The sequence below is a fragment of the Synchiropus splendidus genome, chromosome 2 (assembly GCF_027744825.2).
Source record: "Synchiropus splendidus isolate RoL2022-P1 chromosome 2, RoL_Sspl_1.0, whole genome shotgun sequence".
In the NCBI taxonomy this organism is placed as follows: Eukaryota; Metazoa; Chordata; class Actinopteri; order Syngnathiformes; family Callionymidae; genus Synchiropus; species Synchiropus splendidus.
Window position 1 is genome coordinate 10,892,895 of NC_071335.1, and position 15,465 is coordinate 10,908,359.

Consider the following 15,465-nt stretch of genomic DNA (forward strand, 5'->3'; position numbering starts at 1 on the left):
CCCCCCTGCTGGTTCGTGATTGCACATGTGGACAATAATTATTTGCATTTTCCTTTGTTGTGTTGTCACTGCTGTTCCTGGATTCATAGAGTGTTCCGTGTCTTCCACTCCTCCAGGCGAACGAGTCAGACTCCAGCATGTGTCAAAATGGCTTTGACTACAGCGACTCCGTGGCTCTGCTCTTCGTCTCTCCCTTGATGCCTGAAATGCCCAAGGCCCTGGCTAAAGATCATGCTGTGCATCTGACCTCCACCTTGCTCTCCAGCCAGCCTGTCACCGACCTGCCCTGTCTACACGGAGCGGTGCTTCTCTAATGCTCCTGACAAGTGGGCTCCCCTTCGCTCGGGCAGCACAGCTTGCTATAGATGGACTCAGACGGCAGGATCATCTCGAGTTTGTTCAGGACTGTCTGCTCCACTGCCTGACTCATGCACTCCTGCTCTCTAGCCTGAATAATTCCAATAATTATTTTATTTTATTTTATTTCGAAGCACTTTCCTAGTTGGTGGAACCCCCACTGACCATGGCAATAAATTCTATTCTGATTCTGATGCCTCTATTGATATCGACTAGTGCCACTAGGGGTCAGTCTCCGCTCTATCATTTGGTTTGGTTGTCAACGTCCATCATTTTCAAACCAAGCGCGCCACCTACTGGGCAATAAAAACGAGGACATGGTTTTATTAGACTTCCCCAGGCTTCTTGTTGTTTCCAGCACGAGACAAAAGAAGTAGTGGTGTTGTTCACTTTTGTAACGCAAGGGGGCAGCAGATGCTCAAGCGTGAGCGCGAGCTCAAACACTAGGCGGAGGATAACGGGCCAGAAGCGCGATTTAAATTCCCTTCAGGTAAAGACGGCGGCTCAATCTAATGAAGAATACAGATAACCGACGATAGTAGTTAATCTCTTAAATGAATCAAGCTTTATATCAATTACCCTTCGTCGGGAAGAGTTGAACGCACTTGACGAATGATTAAAGTTACATTATCTAAATGGATTCTTTTTAGAAATAAACAAGATAATGACAGAACAGAACAGTCCTGACCACAACTGAAATTAAACTTAAAACTTAAAAATATTGCTTGTGTGAAAAAACGGCGGAAGGAGGCGCTATTGCACAGAGAGGCGCAAAAATGACCCAAATTATAAAAAATAAAATAAATAGATTAGACTAGATGTCCTTTATTTGTCCCACAGTGAAATACTTACATATTAACGTCAAGCAGACTATGTACGCAGAATTGTTTGGTGGAACCTGAATACCACCGGACATGTATTTCGTTTCTTAGACAAAAATATGAAGGGGGCACTTCATAAACTATTCTGCAAAACACTGTCAGTTTTCCAGAGAGAGAGAGAAACATGAGGATTATTGTAATGACGCAGCAGCCACCATGTCATTTGTCATATGATTGTTAAGCAAGGTGTGGTGTAGCACGGACTGTGAATTCTAAGTCAAATTCAGACCACTATCGTTGTGGCAATTAACACGTATAGAGGAGGCGACAAACTAAATCACCAAGGGGTCAAACTTTAAAACACAATCCAGGTTATGAGCCAGTTCTATTCCAGGAAGTAGAGTCTGGACAGAACGCTAAATCCATCAATCTCCAGTTGTCCAAGTGTCTGAGGTTCACTGTTGCCTCTGCTCCTCCTTGAAACACCAAACATACATCAACAACATTTCTACTTCTCATCGCTTCCATCAGGGTTTTCAAAGTGTCCTCACTAATTCTTATGGGTCCTGACAAGCACTGGAGATCATCTGGTTTGCCGCTCTTTCTGACCATTCCATTCTTGAGGTTCTTTTAATTCAAGACTCGAATCATAAAATACAAATAATATCATAATAATAAGGGAAATGGCTGCATGCGGCCCTTGAGCAAGGCTTTGTCCTGGTCTGCTTTAGGCACTTACTACATAGCCTTGAGCAAAATTCCTGAGGCTTGGAGCAATCTGTCTCTTACCTTTATCTGTGTGTAGAAATTAGGTTAGAAAAAGAACAAGACCAGAACTGCGTGTGGAACTATATCACTGCATCCTTTTAGGGGGACGATTAGGAGTGCAAATCCAGTGGACTTGCTTGGTGTTGTACTGGACGAGGCCAAGTCAGACGCCAGGAAGGTTTGTTCAAGTTCTGCCCCAGCTAATGATCCTTTAAATAAGCCGGAGCAAAGCCAGATGCTCCACTGCACAACAAGAAAATCACACATCGATTATCAAAGTGCTGAAATGGAGGACATTTATCTCGCGAACCATCATAGGTGGAACAGCATCTCAGTGAGTCATGCATATTGATGATCTTGAACCAAATTATGCTCAATGTGTTTCTCGGGTGATAAGTCAAGAGGCAAAGCCTCTCTGCTACTAGTTCCCATGCACCACTGACAGAGTGAAAATATCCAGTTATTTCTGGTTATTCATTATTTTTTGGAAAAATAAAAACTAAGTGAATCAGGCAACAAACAATAAAGGAACATCCAACTTCCGCTGCCTCAATTTCAGTCAAGAATTGACTGAAATTCTTCCCACCCCAGTCTGGATCCGGCAAAACTCACTGTGAAGAAACTTTAAGGGGCGATGATCGCCCCACAAGAGCAGCCCACACTGATGTCAGCTTGTCATTTCAACACCTTCTATTGATTTTGTGCAGCTCTGGAGGAGGGGGATTGTTTGGCCTCTTGACCCTCAGAGCAATAAGCTTTTAATTAGAAGACCTGACCTTTTTGTCTTGTGTCCCTGTGAAAGTGTGCCGAGACTTGGGTTCATGACACCAATTACAGGGAAACTAGTATGTCCACAGTCGCGACAGTATGTCGCAAAGTGGCGGAAACTTTATTCCAACCTTGTCAAGTCACGTTTCGTACAGTAGCGAGATGATAATACAAAATTAAATACAAAAATTATATTCTTATAATGTATAAAGAGTGTGCATAATATTCAAGCTTTGGTTGTCACGATTCTGTGTTGTTACCCTCAGGATTTCCGTTCATGAGATGGGGAAACTGTGCATCATGTCCTTGAGGGTACAGGTATATTGTGTTCATCATTTTCAGATACGCCTCGACTGCAGGACAAATGATTCCAGACAACATCACCTTCAGAGAGATGAGCAGACTGCTACAGCCATCTGCTCTGGGACCGAACCAAAGCAGTGTAATATCCAGCTTATGAGACCAAAGTTTCTATTCTCTGCAGTCACACAAATAGAATACAGAACCTGCGTGATCATTTGCGTACTCTGCATCTGATGGTGAACGCGTTGGTGGTTTACTCACTAAACTTGGCAGATCTGACTCATAGAGCACAACTTTTTTTTCCCCTAACATATTAAAAGCTGTTTTTTTGGGGTTAAATTGAAATTTTGTCATACTACAAGTGTGAGGAAAAATCAACCATGATTTAGGCCAGAGGATCATCCTTACTCCAGCGCCATTGTTGACTTTCTAAAAACTACTATTCCTGGCTAAAAGGTTCATTTTAAGTTTGCCAACACATTCTCCCTCGCAAAGATCAAAGAGCGACTGTGTTCAAGTGGACTTTTACACGCACTAAGTCAGCCTTCTGCATTCCATGTTGCTGCATAGGTGTTTCAAAGCATTCACATGTTGTTCCTTCTGACTGACATTTCAAAAGGATGGAGCTCTCATCACTACTTCAACTTATACTTGGTATTAGAGATGGGAATTGATAGGATTTAACGATTCCGATTCAATTATCGATACTGCTCAATGGTTCGGTTCCTTAGTGATTCCCTTAGCAATTCTCAATGAGAAAAAATGGAGAGATAAACAGTATAAATAGATTAAGGTATTGTTTTAGATTTTTACAATTCCATTTACGATACTACCTACTGAAAGACCAAGAGTTAAATCAGGAGCAAAAAAACATGTTATTAAACTAAACAAGGCAACCTGAGCTGTGCTGTCTGATCTGGAACTGGAAATGAACCCTGTGACACCTGAACCATGAAACAGTTGACAGAGAGCTCCAGGCCTTTATTGGTCCATGTGAACAATTTAAAACATCTATGTACATGTATGCATCTCATTTGCTCATCGTGCTTAAGCATGGCATTTAAAATGATGCGTTCAGTATTGTGCCTGAGTTGGGTTCTGGTTATTATCGTGGGTGCAGGACAACCACACATGGGGACAGTTCACTACATCACCATTAAAAAAGCAGGGTAGTCGTGTGTTTTTATAGAGATGTAGCGAACTGTCCCCAGTCTGTCGAATAATGTCCCCAACGGTTAGCGCTGTGTTAGCGCCATGCTAACCCTCAAGCTAGTTCTTAGCTCAGGACTATTCAGCATCACGGATCAAACACTCTTTCATCATGAAACCATGATGTCAAAGGGGTTTGGTTGTTCTAAAGCAGCATTGTAGACAAATAATGGACATTTCGCGAAGTGAGAAGTGAGACTGCAGGCTTTCCGTTACATGTAAACAAGCATGGCACACATGAAAGTAAATTAGTATGCACATTAGTATGTCTGGATTGATATCAAACAACATCCGCCACGATGCACCTACATTCTGTGGCCTGCAAGCTGAAGACCTCGTGCCTCTACATTGTTAGTTCAGCATTTAAGTTGAACAAAAGAACATTCACAACACCTATGGTTGCATCCATAGAGGCTTATACTTGTCCCAGACAGTTTCGGAAAAGTTTCAGTCGTGCAAACCGCTAAAAACAAGCTAAAACAAGGTTGCGCACATGCCAGCCCTGTGCGCCGAAACAAAGAAGCACAAGACATGGTGCATATGCATCTAGAAGACAGAGCGCTATGTTGCAGCAACTAAAGAAAATGGACGTACAGGAGAAACAGAAACTGACGATGTGGTTCATCTGTTATTATGAGTTATTACAAGTCATCCTTTACTACAATAACGTGAAAAAGAAGCCAGTGGTACATGTGTCTTATGCAACTGAGTGTTTTAAATTCGCGGTTCAGCTCTTCAGACAGAGACACAGATCTGGCATTTTAAAACAGTTGCTTTGGGACCCAGTTTCAGGAAGAATCAGATCCAGTCTCTGAAATTGCCACAGTTGAGAGGATGAAAGGCCAATCCGACACAGAACTTACGGTGACACTGCTGAGTCCATCTCCACGCCGACAGGGCCTGAGTCCGGTCCAGACCCCACTGTCAGCACCTCTTCCCTTGATGCTTGCGCACTGAGAACCAACAGCTGCAGCTGGAAACCTCTGCAAGGGTTGCTGCAAGTAATCTTGGGACTTTAAAGAGTTAATTATGATTACATAATTACAACATTATTACCATGAATGAATTACAACAAAAAAATTAAATTAAATTACATTAAATAAGTTTGCTCCCCAGACAACAGGGAACCTTTGTCAGTTCCTGGTCCACTGATCACACTGATGCACAAGACACGTGGCAGCTAGGATGATAACAACAACAACAAACATGGAGGAATCCCCGAACAAAAGCAAACAAAAGCATCTGTTTGCTTTGGTTCAGGGAGGTTTTTCACGACACAGTGGCCAGGGTTTCCACTACTCTGAATGAACTTGAAATTCTCATAAAATTGAAGTTCTTATACAAATATTTTCAAGACAGCCCCCTCTACTTGTAGTTCCTCGATTTATAGCCCTGTGCCACTGCGACTCTCACTCGTACCAGGATGGCGATTACCTCAGCTTTTCTGTTATGTCCTTTACTGTACTGTTTTTTCTGAACGGAAATGATCTATTTCCTGTGACTTAGAAATGTTTTTACGTCCACAATAATGACTTGAATCATCGAAGTTGAGTTCTCCTATCTGAATAATAAAACCAACTCACGGCACGAGGAAGGAACGAAGCCCTGTTGTTGTTTCGGATTTTAATGTTGCCAGATGGGTTGTGCCCAAAATCAGCTACGATACCTGGCTCAAACTTGAGATTCGCGATGATTAAATGTGGAGAAACCTAGTGTCCTCTTCAGTAAAATATGCTCAGTTATCTGTGTGAGTGCGAGGGTATTTGGGCTAGAACCACAGAAGCGTGTGTCGCCAACATCTGACTGAATCAGTGTCATAACAATGCAGAGACTTCCCATTCCTTGAAAGAATCTGGCTGCTGTTTGGGAGTAACAGTGGAGCGATTGCATCCAGGCAAATTACACAGCCAGCTGTGCAGCTCTCCTGCCAAAGTCCCTCAGGTCCTCAGTGTGCATATGTGAAAGCGAATTTGGCAACTGTGTCATAAACAAAACCATATTTCCTCTTTCAATGTGCCCACTTATTCAATGACATTCTATCAAAGCGAGGTTTTAATGGTTAAAAGCTGCTGCATGAGGAGGGCAGGAGTGGATCTTGTCATCAGATCAAATGTCACTGAGTCAGTCGCTGACAGACGTTGGGTGACATGCTTGCCATATGTAGTAAAGTCTAAGGCATTTAAACTTCAGGAAAGCACGTGACCTGATGCTGCTTCCTCATTGGCACGTGCCAGGTCACACTTGCCAGAACTAAAGGCTGTAAAAAGGGAAAAACCAAAAAAAAAAGGTAAAATATTTCACAGCACTCAGGAAAGCAGAAAAAGAAGATTTCAGGAATTTGGACTCAGCGAACAGGCCTTACTGCCTTGAAGCTTGATTTAAGTGGCCAGGAACTGTTGACCACAAAAGTTACTGATCCCTCTTCCTCAGTCCACTTGATTATGAAGTGGATGAGAAGTCAAAACAGCCCCCTCCTCCTCCTGCCTGAGAAAACACCTGAATTATATTCCTGGATATTTCAGGACGGATTTATCCCTGACAGATTCAGGCTGAAACAGTTGTAACTGACAGCCGACAAAGAGATGTGCCGGATCAAATCTCACATCAGCCCTCTGCAACACCAGCAAGAGAAACTGTTTACAGCTCTGCTGCGAGGCTTTGCAGAATAAAGGAGCACAACACTGACAGAATTGATCGCATCTCTGCTGCGCTACGCTCGGCTGTGCTGATATATAGAACGCTTCTTTGGTGCTGCTGCAGTCGGCTGCTGCTATTAACTGACTGGACATCGGACAAGATTTCTTTCCTGCTGGATAACCACAAATTAGTATAAGTGAGGCAACACAACACGTAATAGGATTATATTCAGTCGCTTTAATGGCACAAGCCTCTCTCGCTGCACATTTCAAAGCATTTTTTTTTTTTATCCGCCTCACTTTTTATTCAGAGGAAAGAAGTCTGTTTTAAGTGCTCCAACACATTTGACAACTGCTAAGACCGTTTGATATACTGGAGGTCAACATTCTGGAGTTTACTCACCAGCAGCCTCATGAAACATTTGCCTCTCTCTCCAGATCAATAAAATGCTTCTCACTGGTTCTGTCCCTGAAATTTAATTAAGAATTCAAAGCACCACACTTCTTTTTTTTTTGCCTCGCAGACAACTCCTTGTCCATTTATCTTGAGGAACAACATGATTTATTTACCCCGGTTTTAGCGCTCGCCTTTTTATATCTGATGAGTTCAAGCAAAAGAGATGGATAAGACACCTTGATGCTGTTGATGGTTTGAAGTGAGGCAGCTCATTCGTTTTCCTGTGCACCGCAGCACCTTCTCTTTTATGTGTGTTTTTACAAATTTATTGCAGACGGAGGAGCAGTCAGCCCCCGGGGTTACTGATGTTCTTAAGCAAGAATGAAGGCCCACGGTAATGACACCAGGCTTCTTCCCTGACTGGACACATGTTATTTGTCAGCCACGACAATAATTAAAGATGCGCACAAACACTCAAGGGGAAGTAAGAGACTGAAAGTGGAAGTTCTGCTGAGATTAGAGCAGAACTCATGGCGAAGTTCTCATAAATTCTCATAAGAAAAATCTGTCCTGATGTGTTTACTTAGCTTGTTCAGATTAGCATGACATGAAAAATGATGAGGGGTATAAAATAGTATAAAATATGACTCAAATGAATGCATTCCTATCTCTTACATATTCATGTCTACTCGGTTACGCTGTCCACCAAAATAACATATGGTCATGGAAATGGTTTTGCCGCAGAGTAGAGAGTAGCATTTGCAAAACGTTGGATGAAACCTGCATGTGGGCTGTCCAGAAATGTTGTTATATGCAGTGTAAGAATTTGATTTACTTCACCTTCTTTCACTCAGTCTGCAGCACTTCCTTCAACATCATATGCACATATCAGCTGCTGGGATGGGCAACCTCCCTCCGACACCATTTGTCACCAAGAATGTGGACTACCAGTCCCAAACAAGTTTTAAGAGTAACACCATGCATCTGAAATGTCGTAATATTTCTGATTTTTTTTTTTTGTCCTTTTTCTTTTTCAGCCATGACCTGTTCAACACTATATGTAATATGTTCTTGCTATAATACTAAAATTCTCTTGTTTTTCTTCCTTTTATTTCGCTATTTCGTGTGTTTTTCTTGTTCTGCAAAATAGAGAATTGAAAATATATTCTGAATTATTTGCCTCTGCCATTGTTTTATTTTGATTTAGATTCAAATACAATGCTCTTGAAATGAAATATTTTCTATACATTTGATGGCCTATTTATTAATGTTCTTTATTTACATTTAATCTTTTTAGGTCCATTCTGTCCTTGTTACTTCAACATATACATTGGACGTCTGCTGTCATGTTTTGTAGTCATTGTCGTCGTCCTCCTTTTGGCAAGATGGCCCCTCAGTCACAGTTCATAATGTGGCCCTTCAGGAAATTGAACTGCCGCCTCTGACATACTCATCACTAGAAGCTCGGTCTTATTTGCCTTGAAACATGGAGTCCATCTATAAAATCTGTAATCATGCAGTCATTTATTCCGATGATATCAAGTCTGATATTTTTGACCTTAGAGAGTTTCACTCTTTATATACCTCAGGGCCATATAAAGCACGTTTTAAGTGAGAAGAAAAAGCATTTTGGAAGCGTGCTGAGGAAGAAAAGCCGAGTTATGAGAGGAAACGTGCATTAGCTGAGCAAACTAAGAGATGTAATGGACACTTGGAACCCTGTCAACAACACAAAGAGACATTTTCTCCTCTTCAACTCAGACACCTGGGCACTAAGAGCGGCGATCACTCAACTATCACCGGCCCTTATCTGTGATACATTGTCAGGCAGTATACTATGAGGAGACTATCTTGCAAGAATCTAATCCGTAATCTGAGTGTCACAGTTGTTTTTCTCTCTTCTCTGCAGTGTCACACAGACATGAATGTTCTTTTTTTTAATAGCAATAACACATGATGACTGTAAAAACATGAGGGAGAAACGGAATGCTCACCTGACCGATGATCAGTCCCTGAGGTTGAGACTTGCTGTTGGGTGTTGTGTGACATCTCACCATAAATGGCAATTCAAGACATAAATATATTTATCGATAGTCAAAAAAAATGTTTAAAAGAAACAGAAAATGTTTCTTGATGCTGCAGTTGTATATATTACCACACGACGTCACTGTTGGTTACTAGAAAACACGATAAACATGAAAAAGTATTTAAAGCTCATCGGGTATTTTCTCACTGATCTTAAGTCACCTAGCAATACACGACCAGTCACAACTATTACTTGATTTAACAGTTCACCTCTGCCTCTCCTAACATCTGAATGGTCAATATTTAGCCATAAAAATGGCTTTTACCAGCCATGTTGACCTGATCAATTGCACTAGCTTTGGATCACGATAACAAATGAAGACATAACTTTGACTTTGTTGAACAGCAAATCTCACAAGGATTTTCTAATTGCGGAGTCAGTCCGTACCTTGCCTGTGGGCTGCTCGTTTCATGTACGAACTTTAAAATATTCATGAACAGGTTGCGAGTGAGAAGCACAGCAAGCAAATTAAGTAAATCCCAGATTGTTCAGTAGCACTCTCATTACTCTGGCTCACTCTCGTTGTTTTTCATTTTCAATAATGTGCACATAAAAACACGGAAAAGGAAGGTTTAGAAAAACATTTGCACACATGCGACTGTCGTATTCACCCTTCTTTTCCTCAACAAAAAATGGATGGTGTTCGCACCCCTGGCCTCGAACTGAGAAGGTGTTACTTAGAAGGATGAACCAATGGTCAGGACAGAGATCAAAAGGTCTTAGTGCTTTACTTTGAGGCTTGTGCGCTGCCATGGAGGTCCGAGAGTTTTGTGGCTGTGTGCCGCACAAAGGAGAGACAATGGAGAATCAGGTCCGGTAACAAAATTCCAGATATAACTGTAAGAGCTAGCTAGACAGAGAGCAAAATTCAAACAACACTGAATCATATTCCCACAACTAGAATCCAAATTGCAAATGTACAATGTAATTTCACTTGTCTTGTCAATTTTGTTTTTGCTGTTGGGTTGTTTTGGCCTTTATTAGCTTCATTGTATGTCACCACATGCTGCGTTTTATGAAGCCAAATTTTCTGTTTTTATCTATTTCTGTACAGAGCAGAGCAAGTGAGCCATCCGGGAAAGTTTTCTTCCTCCTGGCGAAATTCCAGAACACCACCAATTTAAATAGGTGCAGAGTTTTTTTCAATTATTTAAAAGTGATGGGTAGATGAGGTTTCATGACACAGTGTCCTGACTTTCAGAGGGCACCAGATGGCACTGTCTGCTGTGAAATGTTTGGCCTTAAACAAGTAATTCAACGAGACCTCACATCATTTCTAAACCAAGAGCGCCATCTAGTGGTCTCTGAAAATTGGGACTCTGTTTTGCCAACCCTGCAATACTGTTACACTGTATACGATAGCTCACCTACCCTTCACTATTATTTAGTGAACACAGACCGTGACCTCATGCATGGATTCCACTCAGAAATAGCTCAGACAAACAAGTGTTTGAAGGTTTTAATGTCAAAGTCAAACTGGTACATGATTCAATTTCATACCAAACCATTTGTCTACAAGTCTTCCTTGCCATAACAAATGCAGTTAATTCTTTAGTACAGGGAGGAGCGGCGAAACAGTGTGAGCGCCATTAAAAAAACCAAAGAAAACAAAGAAAAGCGAATAAAAAAAACAACAGACAAAACCAAAATATATAAACTTAAGAAGTCGATAAATAAAAAGAAGGATATTTCTTCATCATTTTTTCTTCTTATGTGCAGTTTTTTTTTAAGACCTTAAGCATGCCGTTGACTCTCATGTTTCCTGTTGTCTTTTCTACAGTGTAGCGTAAACTGTACATTGCAATAATGATTCAACACGAAGGGAGTGAGCGGAACATCACTGAAGAGTTCAAATTCAAAAGTGTCTCAGTTCTGTGGATGGAGCTCGTTCTCACCCACGGTCGTCTCCCCAATGTGATTCGCTGTAGACCTAGACAGATTCTTGTTAAAACGTGCAGTAGAAAAACAATGACGCACACCCACACAGACTCATGTACAACACGTCTCTTCAAATCCAGTGCGTTGGGATTGAAGGTGCCGCAATGAAACCGCCATAAAACAGCAGTTTGAAGTCTGACAAGGCACGGCTGCTCAGAAGTCTCAGTCCAGAACCTTGAAGTGATTGAAATCCAACAATCTCACCGAGAGATTAAACAGCTTTGTTCAGCCGCTCTTTTTCAGATGTCATAATATTGTTCTTGAAAAACACATTATACATTGGGTTTTCAGTCCAGTTATGTCCGCAGCTGAGCTCACAGCAGAGTTCACAACCTGGAGATAAGGGCGGTGAGATGTTCAAGAGGCGAGGTGCAGAGTTGCCACTGTTTCAAAGTCTGTTTAAAGTTAAGTTTTAAGAGCTTAGAAGAATTGATTCTTCAGAGTTTCAATTGACAATTGAATGGATCTTCTTTAGTTGTTCAGTGTTGAACATTTATCATAACAAGCATTTGATATGTGTTGTGCTTGAACTCATCTCTCTATCTCAAATTTGGAAAATGTACACATTCTTTAGATGATATCAACGTGTTTTCAGGCCAAGTCGGGGGCAGAGACAGAACAACGCTCCTAGAGATCCGCAGCGTGGATGAACCCCTGATGAACAATTCTCACAATGTTTCATTATTAATAAAGCTGAAGACACAAAACATGGCAAGAGTCACCTATCCTTGCATTCAATTCGCCTCCTGAATTTTTCCTAGTGATCGACTGGACCTTCCATCATTTTTGACAGTGATGACGAAATAACTGTCAGTTTGAATTCGGTCTTTTCAGAGTAGAACAAAGGATTTTCACTGAACCTGAGGGGTACCCGAATTAGAGAGAAGAAGAACAGGAAATTCCAAGCTGAATAGAGAACGCACCACTGGTGCGGCCTATCTTTGGTTACAGTGACCTACGACCCATGTTTCTTAAGCATATTTCAAACACTACCCTAAAACTGCTGCCAAATGAATCACTCGTATCTCTTTTTCAAACTACAACTAAACTCTATTCCTTTCTATCTGATCCAAAACAAACTGAAAATTAAAGCGGCAATTTCCCGACTTTAATGCGATCAGAGAAGATAACAAAAGCAGCAGATAGGAGAAGAGAAGCTTGTTAAGACCACGGGGACGACCTAACCCTATTATCCCTATCACACCACTGAGCCACACGCTGATGATGGGAATTAAGATGTGCTGGCCTCGATCCACACCCACACTTCAGCCGAGAGCAGCGGAATGTGTCTGCAGTCAAGAGAGGTTGCTACTGGGAAGGACGCTGGTGAAGGAGTCTGTTATCTGCTGCGTTCAGCACGGCGGCATGGGCGGGTTTAAGTCGTGACAGAAAGGTTTGCTGCAGAACTCCGCAATCACTCCACATTGTGTACTTTTGCAGCCTCCAGGAGGCTTTGTGCCAACTCTCGAATATAAAAAGCCAGAAAATCGCCCTCAGTGACGAGGAAGAAACAGTTAAAACTACTGAAGCTCGACTCCTTTTGTCACAGCCATTATCTCCATTTCCCCATATGCACAGATTTACAGCTCATATGTATCCAAACAGGTGCGGCGTTTAGAAAAGTTGGTAAAAAAAAAAAAGGGAAGGGAAAAAGTTAGCTTATCTTTAGTACATGCAGAGTTCTTTTTTGTTCTTGTTGAGTATTCAGTACTTACAGTATGCAGAGTATCTCACATTTGTTATAGTACAGGTGCCTTTAAAATGTAGCGCCACACGTCAAGTCAGAGGGATGAGTATTTCTTACATACATTTCATGTTTAAATACCAGCTGCAGGAGGATCAGGCAGAAACACTACAGCTAAGTCAAAGGGAGGAAATATGTTATAGTTGAGAGCACATATACACAAAGTGGATTGTGCGACTCGCTTGTATTTACTCTTATTTTCTAAGCATGAGTGTGCTCACTTCTGTATGGAAGCTAATAGCTTGTTACTTGATATTTTATGGTACACAGCCACTAAATCATGTCATAAGTCATGGCCAGATGCTTTTTTTCACATTCTGTAACTTGGCTGTATGAGTGTGTGCTTGCATGCTTTGTGGCGGATGTGTGTCTAAGTGCGTGCAGTTGTGTAAAATGTATGATACATGAACAGTTGTCGTTGAATAGCTCAGTCCAGCAGCACGGAGATAAGGCCTGCTGTTCCACTGTCACGCTCACAAATGTCTATACACAGGGACCCGGGGTGAAGGATAAACACTCTACAGTCTCAGGATGGTGAGTCATACTGTCATTGTTCTGACAAGTTTGTTCATTTGATTGTTGAATAAATTAAAGAACACTTGGCTTTTAAGGGTTTGTGGTCACAATCTCTTGGATGACGCTCAGGAATTACAGGGGAAATTGGATGGAATCCGTTTCCTGCATGATTCAGTCAGTTCGGATTGGCTTCCAAATAAATAACCCCCAAACTTGTCATCTATTTTAAGACTGTGGTGTTTCAGCAGATGATTCACCAGTCAGGTTCACATCGTGCTTGCCCTCTCTTGGTGAACCTTCTCTTTGTACACAGGCATTTATAGCATCGGGATTTACTCACTGTCTTCTTCCCTCAACCCTGTGAGGAGGAGTGCCAGGCATGCAGGGAGTTCAGCTAAAAAGAAGCGGAGAGAAAGTGGTCCTCCTCCATATGGACGTGACAGGATTCTTCCTGTAAATAGTGTTTAAGACTTTAAGCCTTTTTGAGAAAGCACCCAGGGTGGAGCTCTCTCCTGAGTTCGTCCTCCAGTGTCTCAAGTTTGAGTGCCTATAAATATTAGATTAAAACTGGTAAAAGATTGTTAAAAAAAAACCAAATATTTTCACAGCTCTGCAGCTCTTCCAATGGATGATTTCAGGGCCATTAATCTGGACCAGGAAAAGGTGTGGTGATTCCTCCAGGCAGTCACAGATAAACCTCACGGCGGGACAACGTCAGACAGGAAGTCGTCTTGTAGTCCGCTCCAGTCCGCGTCAGTGGTATGACCTCAGCGGGGGTTTGCCCTTCCCCTCCTTCCTCCTCCTGCGGCCGCCTCCCGAAGCCAGCGCTGCTGAAGGTATCGTATGATGCTGAAGTCATCTTGCGGTTCAGAAGATTTCGATTGTGATCGCCCATGTTAATGTTGCGGTCTCCGCTTCCCAAGGAGCCCAGGGGATCCCCGTTAGCCATAGCTAACCTTTGACCCTCTCCACCGATTACCATGCCTGGTTCGGAGCTCCCCGCGCTTCCGCTCTCGCTGTCGCTTTCATGGTCGTTTCCACGAAGATTGTTGTTGTCATCCCCAGGGGCAAACGTGGAAAGCCTTGGCGGGTCGCTGCCGTGGCGCTGGCGCTGGCGTTGGCGAGGCGAGGGGCGGATGGGCATCCAACAGGTGTCGGAGTGGCCAAACTCATCGCAATCTCTGGTACACTTTCCTGTCAGAGCAACATCTGGCAGCTGGCGAGCATCTGCACGCAAGAAAAAAAAAACCCCATCAGTCTTTACAGCAGCATGAGACAAGATGTTTACACAAGAGCAGTGATATAGAGTTTTAGTTTTCCAGGAAAAGACAGCGTTCCCAGGTGTTGAAAGGCAATAATAAAAATGAAAAGCACACAATTATACCCGAATGAGTCATCCTGAAATGATGCAAACAACATTAAACATAGATAACCTTAGCAATTTGAGCCTGACTGAAGAGGCAAGACATAGGCCATTGACATATGAAGGACATGACTGGTGTCATGTGATAGAGGAGGGAGTCGAGAGGATGATAAAAGACAAGTTAAGGTGGAGCAGGCTGACTTGCTGTGGCCACCCCTGATGGGCAATGCAGAAAGACAAAGACAGGCATGAGAATATGTGTTTCTGCCTGGTGATTATGTGAAAATGCTGACTTAAAAACAAACAAAATGAAAAGAACCCTGGAGTCGTGCTCAGCGGCGCAAGCGTGAAACAGGTTATATATAATATATATAATATATAATGGCGCACAGGTGAGACGTCGGCGAACACACTGCACAATTATATGACACAGCCGTCGGTTCAAGAAGGTTAGTGAGACCATCAGAGACCAGAACTAGGAAGGGTCAAAGGTCGCTGCTATTATTAGCCATGTAAACCAGTCATTTGTAAATCGATACCGACATGCCAAATGGAGTCC

General features: G+C 42.3%; 1 protein-coding gene across 2 annotated transcripts in view; it reads right to left on the minus strand.

Moving 5' to 3' along the window:
• Window positions 1–10,803: 10,803 nt before the first annotated feature.
• The window catches only part of LOC128753414 (protocadherin-7-like), a 55,856-nt gene continuing 51,194 nt past the window's right edge, over window positions 10,804–15,465 (minus strand). For both annotated transcript variants that reach the window (XM_053855102.1, XM_053855101.1), the window contains one exon: window positions 10,804–14,770. In XM_053855102.1, the coding sequence (XP_053711077.1) occupies window positions 14,229–14,770 (542 nt within the window). In that variant the 3' untranslated portion in view covers window positions 10,804–14,228. The remainder of the gene's footprint in view (window positions 14,771–15,465) is intronic.